The sequence below is a fragment of the Seriola aureovittata genome, chromosome 2, assembly GCF_021018895.1.
Source record: "Seriola aureovittata isolate HTS-2021-v1 ecotype China chromosome 2, ASM2101889v1, whole genome shotgun sequence".
In the NCBI taxonomy this organism is placed as follows: Eukaryota; Metazoa; Chordata; class Actinopteri; order Carangiformes; family Carangidae; genus Seriola; species Seriola aureovittata.
The window spans coordinates 8,868,357-8,887,500 of NC_079365.1; the positions used below are offsets into that span (position 1 = coordinate 8,868,357).

General features: G+C 40.0%; 1 protein-coding gene across 1 annotated transcript in view; it reads right to left on the reverse strand.

The window, feature by feature from the left end:
* Positions 1-385: 385 nt before the first annotated feature.
* Positions 386-19,144, reverse strand: part of LOC130176065 (monocarboxylate transporter 2-like) — a 19,602-nt gene continuing 843 nt past the window's right edge. The window contains exons 2-5 of the mRNA XM_056386917.1: positions 18,774-18,994; positions 12,882-13,025; positions 9,096-9,908; positions 386-2,648 (exon numbers count right to left, since the gene is read on the reverse strand). Of these exons, the coding sequence (XP_056242892.1) occupies positions 2,338-2,648; positions 9,096-9,908; positions 12,882-13,025; positions 18,774-18,990 (1,485 nt within the window). The 5' untranslated portion in view covers positions 18,991-18,994 and the 3' untranslated portion in view covers positions 386-2,337. The remainder of the gene's footprint in view (positions 2,649-9,095; positions 9,909-12,881; positions 13,026-18,773; positions 18,995-19,144) is intronic.

A 19,144-nucleotide genomic window follows, 5' to 3' on the forward strand; every position in this document is an offset into this window, starting at 1 on the left:
ATGCAGCTCTGAGCACTCGCCTGGAACATTCGGGCCTTGCTTCATTAGGTGCTCACGCCCTTAAGCTGCTGACATTTCCAAACTTGTTCCCCAGTCTTCTAATTGTCGTGAAAAATTGGACACAGCCACCAACGTTGAGAAGTTGCGTGGTAGATTTTGATTTGATGGAATTTCTCTTGTGTCCGAGTGTCATTTACCTCGCTGCTTGAATGAGGAATGCAAAAAACATGGCTCAATAGGTGATGAAGGAAATGAGAGTGGACAATTCATTCTCCTCGTTGGCAGAACAAAATGATCGACCACAACAAATAGATCTGATCTTATTGGTACAAGCCAAAGGTATCATAATATACAGTATGTATATAAAAAATGAACAGAATTAAATGCATGTGGAGTTTATTAAAGTTAACAATATAGTGTTATCCATAGTATCAATGGTACATTAAATAACATGTGCGTATAACATGTCAGAGGTTGAATTAAGGCTACAACAATTACACTTTTGCCATTTAACCGTTTAGTACACTAAAGCTTTCATTCTCTCTGAGCGCCCCAGCAGCTCACCTGGTTAAAAGTGTGTACCACCAACAAGGCTGAGTTTTTTGCTGCATGTCATCCCCTCTCTCTCTCCCCTGGATTTCCTCTCATACTCTAATGTCTTTGTCTAACGAAAAGCAGAGATGCTAAAAAAAACAAAAAAAAACACAGGAATTCAAAGAGCTGCCACCTTCAAATATCACAGATTTTGGATTATTTGTAAAACACTTCCTCTATTAATTTTGTCACTCACTCGCACTTCAACAAACACTCACATGCTCAAATACACACAGCATCAAATCAATTAACATTGCATGCTAATCCATTTTCACCCAAATAACAAATGTCACTTCTAAATGTCAGCACAAAGTTACTGTGGAACACACACCATAGTTTATAGTGTTTCAGCATAAAAGTTCAAATTAAATAAATATTGACCAAAATTTAAAAAGACTATTATTTGCTATAGAATAAAATGATAAGTCAATAGCAGGTTGTGTTACTGTATGTTCATTACAGACTTCAGTGCTCAACGTATAATAAATTTACAGCAAGTGAAGAGGAGGTAAAGCATCAAGTTACTGGAAATACTCCTATGTCTTTACTGGCAGCTACAATATTTTATGAATGAAACTTACCAGTTTTATAAAGTACACACTGCAAGTGCAAAATATCTCATGGCAGTCCCATGAGGTTACCCATCTTAGCAAGAACATACATTTTTATAGACAGATTAAATGGATATGAACTGAACAGTACACAGAAAAGAAAAGCAGACATGTGCGTTCATGATCATGTGAGAGTAAGAAGTCAACAATTCCTGCATTTCAGTCACTCTGAGACATTAAGACTCACTCATCTCGTATAGAGGCTGTAGCGCCTCACAGTATTATCCGCAGTCATTCAAAGTAATACAGTGCAGCCAAAGTCGAAAACACATCACAGAGGTATAAAGCACACACACAGTCCAGCAGTATTAAAGAGTAGAGGTAAGTAACTGAACCTAGTTCAGTGAGTCATCTGCACACACTGCCATTCCTTCTAACAACCTCTGGGGGGGCAAACTAACAAACTGACTGAGTGGGTGGATGATTAACTAAATTGAAGCTGCAGCTAACAATTTTTTGAATAGCAGAAAAATCTGTTGATGATTTTTTTTCAATTAATCACTTAATTCTTTAGTCTATGAGAGAAAATCGTGAAAAATGCTAATTGTTATTTCCCTGAGCCAACGTCTTTTTTTTCTCCAACCAACAGTCCAAACAATAGACATTTCATTTATTTATCACACTTGAGAAGCTGGCTCTCACGGCTCTCACTCAATGTTATCCAAGATAACAGATAAATAAGCAGCAGTGGTGTGCTGTGACTTTTACTTTTTATTATTATTTATTTCTGACTTAACATTTATAAAATTCCCATCAGCCTCAGCTGTTGGCCAACTTCGTATTAATTAGCAAATGCTAGCGTGCTAACATGCTGAACTAAGATGGTGAGCGTAGTAAATATTGAACCTCTTAAACATTAGCATGTTAGCATTGTCACTGTAAGCATGTTAGCACGCCGATGTTGACATTTAGCCCAAAGCTTCTTTGTATTTAAGTACAGCCTCAAAGAGCTGCTAACATGCCTGTAGACTCTTAGTCTTATTTGCTTGTTAAATGAGTTAAAAGGTTAATTGAATATCAAAATGCTGTTTGACTGAACAAATGAATAAATGAGTGTGTGAGAAAGCTGGAATTAGTCATTTTGTTGTCTTAACACAAATACACGTACTTACATAAGCCCCAAACATCCATGCTAAATAGAAGGTGTTTCTGCGTCCTCCGGTCGCGGATCTGTCTGGGCTCCGCTCTTATCTTTAACCTCAGGCTCAGTTTGTTCCACCGCTGCCTCAGAAGTGTGCTTCATCTCTGCCTCTGAGACACTCACCTGGCCCTGGTTCTCTATGTTTTTTTGATTCTGCTGTCTTTCCTTTGCTGTCTTCTCTTTTTCCAGCATGTGGTAGTTGTAGATGTTCATGACGAAGAGGAAGAGCCCGCCAGCCACGATCACTGACCCACACATGAAGAAAAGGTACTTGTAGTCAGCAAAGATGTCCACCAGTAACCCTGTGTGGAGAAGAGCAGAAGGTTGAGAGTCCATGCTACATATCTGAGGCTACACAATGTCCGAACAGAAAACACACAACTGTACACCATGACAAGCAAAGCACAATATGTCACTGATTAGTATCTTCGTTCGACTACTCTACATGTCTGAAGATGACGAGCAAGACCAAACTCAGATTTGACTTATGTTTGTGTGTGTGTGAGAGAGAGTGAACAACAGGCCAGTTTGAGAGGAGTCATGTCGGAAATGACAGAGGGCCATTACACCCTTCCTGGCTCTCACTGCATCTCTGGGAAGGCAATTTGGACGGCTGCTACCAAAACGAATCAGATGAGAGGCCCATTCTCAGAGCCATAAATATCAAGCCCAAGTCTCCAGAAAAGTGACAAATGTAGTTTAGATCAGATTTAAGCCTCAAGGTTTTCAGAGTCTTAACTGCATCCCGCCTGCAGCCACCCCCACCTCACCTCCAGACACGGATCGATGGGCGAAAGCCACTACTTCTCTCAGTCTCAGCATGTATGACAGTCTGTCTGTCCGTCCATCTCAGTGTATTACAACCCATCTCTAGAACATTTCAGAGCCTTATTGAACATTACATTAGGAGATACATTTTTCTTTTCCTCAGTGTCAGTATCATCTGATAATAAAATACATGATATTATGTATATATATATATTGTAAAATGGTTTAACCATTAACAAACTCAGGAGTATTTCTGACAACCTGTTTCAGTTTGTTCTTCCTCCAACCTTCAAGAAGTTTTTGGTCCTGACTGTTGAGACTGCCGTTGCGCACCAGTTTGTGGGGCATCTTTATTGCAGATTGTTAGACTATCTTATCACAATCTATTAATTTTAAAAGGGCCATTTCCTTGGTAGAGCTTCTTAAGTAGACCAATTATCATCTTTACGACAAATACTGATGATAATGATGTTTGCGTATGTGCGTGCACTTAGAGTACTTACACTAGGAGGGGTCACTTTGCATTTGGATCAGTTTCAACAATCTCAATGAAGGCTGAATCATCTGATTGATAGCACTCATCTGGTGCGTGTACGCCAATGACCATCACCCTCATTAAGACAGTCCTTGATTGGCTGAGCAGTAATTAAGTCCATCTGGCATAGTCACCTCTTTTTTTAATGTATTCACAGCTTAATTATGGCCAAGGTACAGGACTTTAATGATGAGAGTTTGAACTGAGCGTCATTAAACACCCAAAGCAAAAGGCTAATTACACCCACTTACCTCACTTTCTCCTAATTGGATTGACCCGCAGGTTTTGGGGGAGCAGTAACAAGCAGACTAGTTAGGGGAGACATAACGATTGTGCCCTCTGGAGGAGAAAGTTAGACGTGCAGGGAGGCACTTATTTACCCTATTAAATGAGCGCCTCAGAACTGGGTTGCACCAGACAAACTGGGGGGCCTATAAATTTTCACCTCATTAAAACTCAAGTTGGAGGCAAAGGAAAAGTTTGTCAGTGAAACGATATGCACGGCTGATTAAGTCATGTGCATGTACACTACACCCTCAGCGTATTCGTCTAGGACACTAAACAAAAATCTCAGAGTGAACCCTAAAGTTGACACATTGATTGGTGCAAAGACAGAGCTAATCAATTAATGGTGGAGGAGGTTACTCTGTGTGCTCAAGATTCTTCTACAGATGTTACCAACACTTCTAACTAATCTGTCTGGAAGTTAAGAGGCCATTGTTGGTTTTTCCAGTTTTTGTTAGTTTCAATGATGAAGTCTAAACAAAACCTCAGCGAGATGAGATGAGAAGAGAATAGCAGCGTTGGTTGCTAGGTAACAGACATAAAAGTTGATAACTGGTGTTGAATTGAGTATTTAGGATTTACTAACATGAGATAAAATAGGATGAAGTAAGATAAGGTAGAATTCCTAATGCTAGTTAAGATTTGCTTCAGTACTAAACTCCTATCTCACACTCTGCCTATCTTAAGACTTAAGATAGGAAGTTTCTGTGATATGGCCCCCAGTGATTTTGGGTAGTGGGTAATTAAAACTAGCATATACAAACAAATAATACAAGTGTAACAGAGCAATTTGTGGCATTCCCCTAAAACAGATTAAAACGTGAATCTGCTTGTTTCCATTGGACACTTTAACAGGGAGACACATGTGGTTACCAAGACAACTTGAGCAAAGAACGCTATCTAACAGCCAATGGTTAAACTGAATCACCCAAGGTCAAATGGCCTAGACTAATATAGCATACAAACAAAACAAAAAAACAATGTGGCATCACAGGGATTAAGAGGTATAAGTATAAAGACTGCATGAAGATTCAGTCACCAGATGCTGAAGGGGTGAATCCAGTGCAGAGGAGCAAAGCACGCCACTACCTCCAAACCTGCCGGGAGCCAGCAGTTTTCATGTTCTGCAACTTCATGCATGACTGCCTGACCTACCTCGACAACCTCTCTCAGACTCTTCAAACCCCAACTGTCACAGTGGCTGAAGTACTGTATATAGCTGCCTGACAACCAACCAGGTGAGTGCCTGAGAGAGAACTGAAGAATTATGCATGGCTGCTTAGCTGAATAAACTTACTAATGTACCACAGACCTACCAAAAGCTGAAAGCCTGTATGGACCAGCATGAGAATGATAACAACAACTTAAACCGTGTTATGGCCAGAGACCGCTAGAGTCTGCAAAGTCGATTCACTGACATGAGAATGTGGTTCTCCAAACTACAAAGCTGGTGAATCTGAACAGTTGTCCTGACACAGATCACTGTTTGTATGTTAGATTCAAACTGCAACATTTATTTCCTCTACAAATTCTTGAAAGCGTATGACTCAGTATTTTTTTCAATCACATCTGTCTCTTCTCAGAATTTAGTGAATCGGAAGTGGAGAAATTGACCAGACACTTCCGGAGCATCCTGACATCCTCGCTACTGAACTCATCCCAGACCAGTGGACCATCTTCAAGACTAGACTGCATGAGAAGGTAAAATAAGGACCTGGCAAGCGATCAGCAGGTTTTTGCGACGCCGGTGTTCTGACATCCTCAGCCTGGCCAACCGCATTCTCACTCTACCAGCCTCTACAGCAGACTGTGACAGAGCCTTCAATCAAATGCAGAGTGAGGAGGTCCTGTCTTACATCAAGAAGCCTTTGTGACCTGCTGACCAATCAGCTCTCCACTCCCTCTATAGAGCTTTATGACCCCTGCCCTGCCATCCAGCTCTGGCATCAGGCAGCATCTGGCCTAGGGGGTCACAGTTAACAGAGGGGGAGAGGAAGGCTCAGGAAAGAACCGCTGAATCTTCAGAATCTGATTCTGACGAGTGGGAGTGACATTAAACTGGGACTGGAGATGTGGATGATGGGAGTAATGTTTTTGTTTTCTTTTTTATTCTGACCAATTTATCAAATGTAATTTCCATCATATATAGCAGATATTTACCTAAATAATATTCCTTGAATATTGTAGATCTTGTGTTATCTTGTGTTGTGTAGACTTACTTTGCATCCCTGGTAGAGACATAGAGCATAAAAGACACGTGCTGCATGTTGGTTAATGTAATGCCTGACTCCCACATGGCCTTAACAGAAAATGTTGAAAACTGGCATCAGCAAACTCTTGTTTACTTATTTCTCTGCCTGAATTCAGTAAACTGAACTTTCACTGAGACTCTGCTGCCTGATTGTCGTGCTTTAGGGTTCACATCAGTCTGTGCTCGTAAACCTCACAGAGGATCAGTGATGATATTGACCATCTTGTTACAGTGCATTCGAACAGTGCTCAGACCCCTTCACTTTTTTCACATTTTGTTATGTTGCAGCCTTTTGCTAAAATTGTTTCTAGTTAATATTTTAATTATTTGATTTCATTTTTATTTTCACTTGAAAATTCCTTAATCGATTAACTGATTATCAAAATAGTTGCTGATTATTTTTCAATAAATTGACTAATCGATTAGCCATTTATGATTTAAATTCTAAACTTGACGTGTCTTCATTGTAGGAGTAACTGTGCCACACCTTCACTGACAAATCCAAATGTCATCGCTCAGTGTTTACACTGATGTCTTGACATGTTCTTTTGACATTTCTGTAAAATAATCACTGCAAAGCCTTTAAACTCAAGTTTAACTAAAACAATTGACCTTTGTTTGCAATGAAACTCCAGCTTTGGTACTGTACTTCTACTTTTTATGTGTCCAGGAGAGTTGAATTGTTGAAGATTATCTCACAACAAATTGCCAGCATCATCAGTAAGCCTTAATTCATTTGCATCGTCAAAGCACTTACTTTCTTCCTGTCTCTGTGGCAGCTGTTACCGGCTCTAAAGCCAACAATAAGGCCTCAATCGAAAGTGCTTATTTTCTATTAATGGAAAATAGTCACTCGAAAACAATTTTCTCCAATAGCTCCTTTTTCAGATACTGTTACTGTCATTATATACAACGCCTCTGTTTTTACTGAATCGAGAGAAGTGTTTTATAGTGGGATTTTCAAAAGTGCACCAGTCTCGAAAATGGCAAGGAAGCAGAGAGGGCAAACAATATCCTTCTGATTACACAGTTATTTAGACCATGAAGATAGCAGTCCAACACTTTAATCTAAAGCCGTATCAGAGACACAAGAGCTCTGGGAATGTCATCAGATGAAAAACAGCTTTTTCTCCCATCTGATGGGCTGGTAAGCAAAAACAAAAAGTTCAGTAATTCAGCTTGTAGCTTTATGAACAATAAAATATAACACACAGAATTAGATTCCAAAAATCCCAACCAACCACATATATTAAAGGGAATAATTCAATTTCTGAGTTAATAATGATATAACCAGAGAAGTCTGTGACAGCCTAGCCAGGACTAACCGTCATTTGGCTACAAAAACATAGTAGCTATAGAGTTTGTTTTATAATTTTGTGAAATCATCCAGGTTTTAGTTTTATTATCAAGAAATCACTTTCCAAGGATATCATTATCTCCAATGTCCGTGAATGGTGAATAAACATCCTTAAATCTACTCTGAAATCATAAAAACAGATGCTCCTTACAGCCAGAGCTTCTCTGAGAATCATCCTATTTCAAATTCCCTGCAATATCACAGAAATCCAGTGACAGTTGTCTGTAAATCCAAAGGAACATGCTTAAACTCATTGAGCACGATTTCAATTTTGGGGCACACAGTGTCAGACTTGAAAAGCTCTGGCTTGGGGCAGTGAAATTACCAAACCATCGCTAGGACGCAATCACAATTTAAATTCTACTGTATTTTTCCAGGAATGCTTTTCCATTGTCAAAGCAAAATAAAAGTTGTATTTGTATTTTGGTATCAAAACATTTTGGTTCAGGCTTGAATCCCAGTTGGCAGCCAGAACAAAGCCTTATTTAACAGATTAATTTACTGCACAGGACACAGCGACAGAGTCTAACATAGGAAACTTTTGTGAGAGCATTTTTTTCTGTCTGTTGTTTTCAATATCCTGTTTCCAAGATCACTCGACATTTTGTGTCACAGACAGAAAATGAAAGTCCCTCTTCCTGTGCCTTCCCCCTCACACCTGTCAGTTTTATATCACCCAACACATATATGCACACAATTCAGAGGTGTGGCACCAGGGTATCCAGGCACACTGCCTGACCTATGTTGCAACAACCCTTAAAATCTTTTTCATATTATCAGTTTGCACTTTGTCCTTTAACTAATAACTCCTCGCAAACACTCAACTTTTTATGAACTCTAAAAAAAATTTTTAAATGCCAGTATAGCAGCTGAAGGATTTGTGATTCTGCTGCTCTTTTGGTAGAACAGTACACTAATGTAGTAAATGTAAAGGATGCACACAAACCTCAGCTTCTTAGCTTTTTCTTCCAAATATTCAAAACATGCCATGAAAGCCTGAGCAATGAGCAAAGCCGGCTTCTTTACAAGCAAATAACCATGACCAATTACTATTTTTTGTGGGCCCTCATGTGCCTCAAAGAACCCCTACTCACCAGTGATAATCCTGCTCTGTCTTACAGCAATGACACCCTTGGAAGCAACTGAGCTCTTATGCGACATAATGCACAGCCCATGACCGAGAAAGAGATAAACCCACAAATATGTTTAATTCAGTTTGCTGCATTGTTTGCAAAGCAGCTTGCTTCAAACTGGCTATTTATGTATGCTCTAACAATAGAGGGTTTTTTTCCTGCATCTGTATGTTTGTAAGCCTACATTATTCACTTCCCCTTGGCTCTTCAGCTGCAGAAAGGAGCAGCGTAAGGTATCTATCAACAAATCTAAAGGGAGTTATAGAGTAAATACTTGTGCCTGTGTAAGACAGGGACAGAAAGAAAGGGAAAGAGAAAGAGAAAGAGAGAGAGAGAGAGAGAGAGAGAGAGAGAGAGAGAGAGGGATCTGTACACACAATGTGATTGTTTATGCATTTTATATTCAGTGTGCACATTTACCTGCAGTAGGTGGTCCCAGAAGCATGGGGAAGCACTCGATGATGGTGACCAGTCCGACAGCACTGGGGAACCGTTGATTTCCCATCAGGTCCATCAGGCATTCAAAAATAAGTGCAAAAACCATGCCGAAACTAATGCCGAAAAATACTGCATACACCACCAGCAAGGGATAGCTCTTCATCAGCGGGCAAAGTAAGTGGCACGTGCCGTTGAAGACCATAGCAAAGCTGAAGAAGTACTGGATTCTGGGTCTGATCCACTTGCTGCTGGCTAGAAGGCCAGTGCCAGGACGAACAAACATGTCCACAAAGCCCATAATAGTGAGCAGATAGGCGGCGGAGTACTCCTCTACGCCTTGGTCAATAGCATAGGCTGACAGGAATACAATGGGCGCATAGGCCCCAAAAATGAACATCACATTTCCTATGAGGTAAATGACGAAGCCTCTGTCCTTGAAGAAGGACAAATCCAAGAACTTAGCATTCTTCATACAGCTTTGTTTTAGCTTAGTGTTGCGCTGTCTTGGCTGTTCTTCCACCATCTTCTGTGGTGCACAAGAGGACGGCTGACCAGGCGGAATAACAGGTCTCATCAGGGCTCCAGCAACGCAGCAGTTGAGAATCAGACCGCCAAGGATAAGCAGACTTCCCCTCCAGCCAAACTTGTCCAGTAAATATTGGTTTAGAGGGGCCAGGAAACACAGAAACACTGGACTCCCGGCCATGGCCAGTCCGTTGGCTAAAGGACGCTTGATCAAGAAATACTTGCTGATGATGGTGAGAGATGCATTCAGATTTAAGGAGAGTCCAAAACCTGTGTGTAGACAGATGGAAAAATACACAGTCAGATTCCAACCATCTTTAGTAAGAAACCCTTCTTGAACCTAAGTTCCAGAGGGTGCTCGCTAAATTAAATTAGGACTGTTTCTGCTCAGTCATTAAGCTTCCATCTCATTTCAGTTTTGCTAAATCTCATCACAGAGTGCTGGAATTATTTCAGAAATAATCCCTCCATTTAAGCAGCAATAGATTAGAGAGCCTGTGTAACACATGCACTCTCTTGACTCTTTACCCAAAATTCAATTTAAAGGTCCCACATTTTACATATTTTGAAGTGTTGATATCCATAAGAAGATATATTTAAGGTTTTAAGTACCCAAAACCAACCCACTATAGTTTTACTGGCTGATGGAGTGATCCAGGGTCAGGTCATCCACAGCAAACAGATTGTAGCCTACTACTGCGGCTTGGTGAAAATTACTGGTAAATGCAAATGGCGAAATGAGCTGAACAGACAAATGAAATTCTAAAATAAAATGCTCTGGTATTTCAGAACAATAAACTTTAACCACTGCCCTCTAACATTACTGTCCTTGGGAAGGCTGTGCATTGATATACTGGCTTCTTGATATCCAGTGATCGTGCAGCGTTTCCTTGACATTTTTCTGTCTTGTAGCTTGCTAGCTCAGCGACAGAATGAGTGCTTGGTGTAGTGTTGTTGACAAAGTTAAAACAACAACAACAACAACAAAAAAAAGGTTAGATGGTGGGTCAAGGTGGGCCGTGATGTGAGCATGGCTGAGGGTGGTGACTGTAGAGTTGTGACATCACGAAATTACATTAGTCCTGACAGCTCGTTTTAAGGCATACACACACTCTTAGCACTGGAGATGTTACTGTGTGTGTTGGACATCTTACAGATTTGTGACATAAGAAAATGTTTTGATTTCTTAACAGCTGATTAAATGTTTGGCCATCCAAAGATCAAGCATCACAAAGTGGCATCTTACTGTCTCTTTTAGTAGATCATTTCTTCATTAGGATAGCATGAAGGGATTCTGATGAATAAAGAAATGTTAATGAATAAAGTGGATGAAATGTTGAAATGAAACGTGTTGTTAAAATTTTATTTACAAAATTAGCCTAAGGTAAATTAAAAGGCTATGTGAACTTCTTTAGAGCAGCAAATAACCATGACCAGTTACTATTTTTTGTTAAATGTCCTTCCGTTAAAGGAATACTCCACTGTTTTTCAACATTATCTCAGTGTCTGTACTGGTACGGGTAGTGATCAATATGTGGAGTAAAGTCCATCAGCGCTCTCTAAACAGCCAACAAGAGACTGTCCATAAGTTGTCATAAGCACAACGACATCAAGAAGCATCTTATCCACTGTCTATTCAACTATCAAATTTTTTATTAATTCATTCTTTTTTTCTTCTTATTTCTTTTTCCATTTTTATGTAAATCACTTTGAACTGATTTTGTATGAGATGGTGCTGTACAAATAAATTTCAATTTGAATTTGAATTAGTGCAATAACACGGACATGATCCCTCAAATTTAAAATTTGATGAACAAATTAACTAATTTGTCAACACTGGCTTCTTCCATTCTCGCTCACTCGACACAAGTTAATATCATTCCTGTCTGTTAAAGATTTGGAGAGTATAGTTCATGCTTTTATTTCCTCTCACCTTGACTACTGCAACTCTATGTAGGACTCAGTCAGTCAGCTCTATCTCAACTGCACCTGGTTCCCTTGTACTAACCCTGTTTCAGTGTTTACCCGTGAAACAGACACGTGATTTTAAGATCCTTTTATTTATTTTTAAAGCACTGCATTGACTGGCACAAGGTTATATCTCCTAACTGCCCTATTTTTCCAATTTGTTGGCTACTATCACTATTACAACTTTTTTGCTCTATAAAGCCTATTTCTTGAATGATTTATCACTTGAACGTCTTTTGTTGCCCCAGATAATCTAAAATGTGAACCTTTCGGAACTGGAACATCCATATGCTGAACTCTGTGCCTCATATGTATCCACAGTTGCTTTTCTGCAACCTTGTATAATGACAATCAGCCTGACCTTGACTGTCCACGCCTATTTGAAAATGACATCCCCTGCTATAAAAGGACACAAGGATAATTACTTACTGCAAGCCATTTGCTAATTCTGTAAAGATTTGAATTCATAGGTTATCTCTTTGAATATAAGTGCATTTGTGTATGTATATGTGTATATGTGTGAGCATATGTCTGCATGTCTGCTAGGTAAAACTGATGCCTATGTGTCAGTGTGCCAGGGAACAGGGAAGCAGAGCAGGGCTCACATATGCCCCCAGGCACCGCACATGGCACAGCCACTTGTTGGGCCTATTAATCCTTCACAGCAGTCCTTGGCAGGGTAATGAGCCTCACAGGGTGGCAGGGAGTCCCCATGTGACGACCATGATGGGAGCCTATGGGAGAGTACAGAGGGCCACATAAGAGCGTGCTCTCTGGGATCAGGCACGGTTCTATCTTAATTACCGCCCTGGTTCTGTTCCCCTTGGTGGTCTAACTCCACCCCAGGAGCTGAGGCAGTTGCCCTGGGCCCCCGACAAACAGCACGGCAGCCCAGTCGGGGGAAGCTGGTCTGGCAACCCAGATATTCTGACAGAATCTAAAAAGAGGCAGACGGCCAACCTCTAAACCCCATAGGGGATTAACCAGGGCTGATGGGAATGGAAAGCAAAGAGGTAAGCATGAAATTAGCTAGCTCATTCACTAAATTACAAACCCACAGGTACTTTGTCTTAGTTTTGGGTTGTGATCTCCTTGTCAACTAATTTTCTACAGATTCCCAAGGCCGGTATGCATTTAGTAGAATCAATCAAACTGGTTAAGCCCTTTTAAGTCAAGTGATGTCCAAGAAGAGCACGTCTGGACCGTACTACTTCGCAGCATATGTATTGTGAAAAAGAACTTAGCAATATTTTTTAAACTATCCAAGCGCTGTACCTCCAATGACACCAATGAAAAAGTAGATGTAAATGATGGAGTTCCCAAAAGAGGCAGTTGCCATAGAGAGCCCACACATCAGTCCACCCAGTATCACTATTGGCCGGCTTCCAAAGCGATTGACCAGGATACTGCTCACAGGTCCTACAAAGAATCAGAAAAAGAAACAGAGAGTGGTTCAGAATGATCATAAAATACATCTCAATATAAAAAGTTTTAGCAATTGACTTACCTACTGCTAGTGACCAAGGGTTCAGAGAACAACGGGGCCAGTTCTCAGTCTACTGTAAGTCTAAACCAAGGGCAAAAGGAGAGGTGATGGAACACCTCCACACTTTTGCGTTTACTGCTAAGCAACTTGGCAACTCATTATACTCTCCCCTGATAATGTAGAATACTACACTCAGTGATCAATCAGCAATTAAACAGTCTTTTATATGCTGTCACTCTTCCCTTCATTCATAACCTTGCCTAAAAGAGTGACATTGCACCACCAGTCTTTCTGCAGCACGCCATTTCTTCTCCTTGCTATGAAGACCAATTCTTTGAATATATAATAATTCAAGTCAGACATATAGAAAAATGAGGAGAGAATAAATCAAACTAATACACAGGCTGCCATGATTATTGAAACCTTAACATGCTGCTGCTTTTCAATGCAATGTGTGATAGGTCTCAGTGTGGACGGTGTTAATTAAAAAAAGCCCAGTCAAAAGTATTAGAGTATTAGATGTTTGGCAAACACCTACCGTCTTCAAGAGGATGTTTACCTAGGCTGATCAATTTCTAAGCAGCAACCTACGGGGCTGAAGAATGAAGCCAACAAGGAAGTGCCAAAAATTGCAGTTCCTCAAATGACCACTTGAGGATGGCTCCAAAAACGAGTCAATTATCATAAACTCCCATGTTAAAATGTCCAGCTTTACAGCAGAAATAAACATGTTTTCAGCCTGTTGGAAAAAACTGTTTTGGCCTCTATAGATAATTTCCAGCATGGACCGAAATCTCCGCTCCATACACGGCCCACCTAGGCGGAGTAAAACACTGCCAATATGGCGACGTGGTGCAGCTCACTCTGAGCCTTTGTCTTCAGTTTAACCTGTGCAAGTTCTGTATTCATTCAAAAGTTAGTTTATGTATTTGTTTATGATTGTTACAACCATACATGAATGTTTGGTAGCCTATGCGGTATATCTGTAACCATGTCCTTGTATTTCTTTTTAATTTAATGTTTATAAACCATGTTCATCTGTAGATCTCTGAATGTAGATATAACAATACATAAAAGGCAAATTTTGGATTTTAGTATTAGTTACTTGCTGATGGTATGTAAGCCTGGTTTCAAATTTCCAAACTAAGTCAATACCTGAGTGAATTCTGGACTTTGTATATCAGCCTGCTGCTGCTGCTGCTAGAAACATGATTGATGTGAGCGGTGAGACTGGACCAAAACAGTTAACTTGTGGGACATAAAACCAAACAATAAGTTAAAGGCGATAAAACACACCATGGAGCTGCAGGGCGTGTTCGTCACTACAAGCAACAGCTTTCACATTACACATCATTTGATCCACTGTCAATATAAAAATATTGATAAATGCAGCTTTAATGGAAAAAAGCCAAACTTCTCAAATGCCTCTGTGTTTACTTTTGTCTTACCACAAGAAAGACTCTGACCCAAATTAAGCATCTGGCTGGGCATTCACAGCCAAATTTAGGTACTTCACAGTTGCTTGATGCTACTGACCCATTTAACAGCAGTACTCAAAAAATATTAATGTTCGACACTCAACCCTCCTGGCGACACAAATGAATACACTTTTCCTAGGCTTTCCATTAAGCCAAAAGACAGCAGCTTGTCGAACAACAGCGGGACCACATGGGCCAAGATAACAAAACCTTTTAGGCCACAATGAAACAGGTTTGACATCAACAACAGAATATAACATCACAAGTGTATTTTCAGATATTCTACTTTCCCTCAGGCCTCTGCTTCTTGAAACTGCTGTAGATCATCAGTGGATTACTCCACATTCCTGTTAGCTATTTACATTGTGTCTATGGAGTCTATGGACTAATGTCAAGGCACTGAACTGCTCGAATCTGAAACACCCATTTAAAAAAGTTAACCGAGTGACAGTGAAGAGTTCTCTTTCATTTTTTGCCTTTCTTTCTCGTTTCATGTAAAGAACTGTCCTCAACAACTTTATGTGCTGCACCAATGTAACTACTGTACATGAAATAAAAATATCCATCCTAGTGTTATACAGTTAACCAGGTGCCTGCAGGGGTCAAACATAGATCATCTCTCTCACTGTAGCTGTCACAATAGGGCATCTCCCGCACTACCACCACTTCCACTTCCATTATAACTTTATCATTTGGACTCCTTGAGTCAGAGGTTTTCTGAAAAGGCTGTCATGTCTCTCCCATGGGGACCTGGCGTCAGACCCCAGTGTGCTGAACCTTCCTCTGATATATAACCCCCATCTCTCTCCTCCACTGGGTGACATTGCTGAAGCCTTGCCAAGGACAATATGATAAAGCCCTGTGCCTGAGCCACAGTGGAAGGGAATATTTCACCAGTTAGGCCTCCCTGAGTTGAGTGCAGGTGAGTCACACACCCCTTGTTCTGTAACCTTGAAAGCGGCTAATGATTTGTGTAAAGCCTACACAAGTTTTTTCTATTTTGGCATATTTTGTGTCATCTAATGAGTTTTCCAAAGTACTCAAAATACCACAATATATTGTGGAATGACACCAGACCTGTGGAAAAGTTATTTGAGATTTCTCTGATTGTTTTGCCTGTTGTGAAAGCAGTGGTGTGACATGTGTATCTTATCTGACATCGACCCAGGTGCTAATTTCTTGCAACATATGCATACATTCACCCATCGCTTTTACAGACCTTTTATTCAGCTGCAAATGAAAAATTCAACCACTGAACCATAAATAGTGTGTTGTATTTGAAGGGAAAAATAGCATTTTACATTTTATTTTGTTACAAGATTAAAGGTTTAATGCACATCCCTCCTTTATGGCTAATAAAAATTCTGCCACTAAGCCACCAACACTACGTTATGGATGAAACAATGGAATTGGTTTAAGCTCACCCAATGAGAGATCCAGAGGTTTTCTATCTGTTTTCTCACACATTTGATATCTATCAACCAGTCATCACAAAGAACACACAGCAGAGATGACACTGACAGGACCTAATAAAGTTGAGGTTGCTGAGTGTCAACAATAAAATAAGTAAAATAAACAGCAGAAGTACACTGTTCCCCAGGGCGTCGTGTAGCGTAGTGGTTTAAGCAGGCGCCCCATGTGTAGAGGCTACAGTCCTCGCTGCAGTCGGCCCCGGTTCGAATCCCACATCGGACGGCCTTTCACTGCATGTCATTCTCCCTCTCTCTGCCTCCCCGTTTCCTGTCACTCTCCACTGTGCTGTCCATTAAAGGCATAAAAAAAGCCCAAAAAAATATACTTTAAAAAAAAAAGAAGTACACTGTTCCCCTTACCAGGAAAGTAGGCTTGCACTTATTTGATTGGCTAAATGTCAACATTTTTTGCCAGACAACCCTGCGTTTTTTTTTTCCTAGAACCCCCCCTATTTTGGCACCAACAGAGCGGTCCCATTCAAATGCATTTTTGCAAGCAGCACTGTTGTCTGTCTGAATTTGACCTAAAATGGGGCCACAAAATTTATCTGGTCACAAAATTATTAAATGTATAGAAAAAATTCATTAAGTCCACAGAAAAATGCAAACAGCTTGTATTTCGGAAACTGAGCCTTAAAACGAGCCGTAAGGACTTTTGAAACTTTGTGATGTCACAACAAAGCAGTCATCGCTCTTAGCCATTCCCCAAGCCCCGCCCACCCAGACCGACCATCCAACCTTGTGTGTTTACCTAAAATCTGCTATATATTTTTTTTTCAATCACTCAGACAACAGTCAGACAAACAGAAAATAGGGTCTGAGCCAGCTCACTGACTGCTGTTGTTACTAGAGCTCCAGAGATAGAGCGGTAAAACTACACTGAGATTGTTTTTAGTACTTAAAACCATAAATATATCTTCTTCTTCAAATAAAAAACCATAAAGTGTAACATATGGGACCTTTGATAAAAACCTAAAAAATCTAACATTATGTGACTGTAACATTGTTTTAAGTAGCCTACTCACAGCTCATGAACATTTTTAACCCAGGACAAGGGCTTGTGACTACTAGCAGGCATTGCTTGGCTAAGAAAAGTCAAAAGCCAAGAAGGTCAAGAACCACCACACAGAAGTAGTTCAGTAGTGCTATTACAGTGTAGTTGCACAAATATTCTGTATGAACCTGAATGTTAAAGCGAAAGTGCTAAACTGCTGTTAAACGACTTAGATTAAGCAGTGTCAGTGTGCATAGTTAAATTAAAGTCAGGAGAGTAATACATGCTAACAACATTCACCTTATTAGGCAGCCTGAAGCTATTTAAGTGGGTGCAGTCAGTCATGTGAAGTCAATTTCTCAATTTTCTATCTTGTCTAAATGAGTCTACAGCACAACCATACAAAACAGTTATTTTTCTTTGTAGAGAAGACAAATGCAAGATAGTAAAAGGATTCTCCATTTGCTATGAAACTGGAATTTACTTACACTAATTTTGGCTATAATGCCATTTGATGTCATCTTATTCCCTCTCACAGATGTGTAACTCTGCAGTCAGCTCAACATTTGCTGTGGTCTTTGTGGTGTGTTCAAGTGCAACTTTTAACAGAAGATGTAAGGTGACTTGAAGGGTGTTTGATCAACAGACCATTATCAGTGCTAGTTCTTGAAGGTGAGCTTGGTGCGTTAGAGCCCCGAGGGGAACACAATACAATACAATACAAAAGAACCAAGAGAAAAAAAACAGCTCAACCTGGTTTACCTGCAGGCTATTATTTGCCTGTCAATACAAAAGTATTCTCTAGTCTTGTAAAGAGTATTGATTATAGGTGTTGGCTACAGAACTTGTGTTGTCCTGAAGTTATGTGAATTTCAATGTGCTCTGCTGCAACTTTCAAATTGAAGTTATTGTATTTACGGTAACCAAGTGGTTTTATTGATGTAGCATGTCTGCTGATATTAGCTTACAGCAGATATGTCAGCGTATGTCAACCACTAAGTAAAAGAACTGCATCGCAGCAATGCTATGCTATGCAAAGACATGTTTGAGGTATCCTGTTGTATTACATGAAGCATACAGTGTTTTGAGCTGTGCTCACTACAAAAGGACCACAATTTGTACAGAACAGTATACTTTTGTATTAGGCAACACAATACATTTTGGATTTATGGGATCATAAAATGTGGCTGAAAATCAATGTATTCTGGGGGTAAAATCTGTAAACAACAGTAAGCTTTCCAAATGTTGTGATGAGAATGACAATGTGGCCTTGCCTGGACTGAAGAACCAGCTAGTCATTGTTGTACGATGTATATAGCAAAGTAGATAGTGAGTTACAATATTTGTCTAACTAGTGCTACAAGATATAGAATTATCTTAGACCATCACCATGGAGAAACTGAAAAACAAAAAGAAGCTTTTACTGCACTGAGGCCACTGAATCATTGTGGACCTGCTTGACAAAGAGAGAACATCCTCTTTAAACAATAAACTACTTTGTTTAAATTAAATGTTCCTAGACTAGGATATTGTCACCTAATATCCACATGGAACAAAGGCTATTTCGATTTTTTAAACAAGGTTACCACTAAATTTGCCCAAAAAGTATTAAGTGAATTCAATGTCAATAATCTGTTAGTGATAGTTTATTGACAGATAGCCTAATCCTACTAATAATAGTGATTATTTTTCCAAATGGAAAAATCAATATCACAAGCACTGATTGAATCAACTCACCGCCTGCATACATGGCAGCCAGCATAATTGAGGAAATCCATGCTGTTTCACTGTAGCTGGCCCCTAAGTCCTCTTGGATCGCTTTGTAGAAAATAGATAGGGCTTTCGACGTCGAGTAGGCGAATCCAATGGAAATATGGGCCCCAAATACCACCATCCAGCCCCAGCCACCATCCAGGGGTTTGTAGCCCAGTTCCGCTGCTGGTTGAGGGGCCATGTTCCTGTTCAGAGAGTGGAAGAAACACACGACATTGTATTGTGAAAACAATAAAATACATGTAGTAAGTGTATATTTAAAAAGTGCTTAATTATGTACCATAGACAGTCATGCTTATGTGCAGAAGTGATAGCTTTATTAAGAGATACTGCAC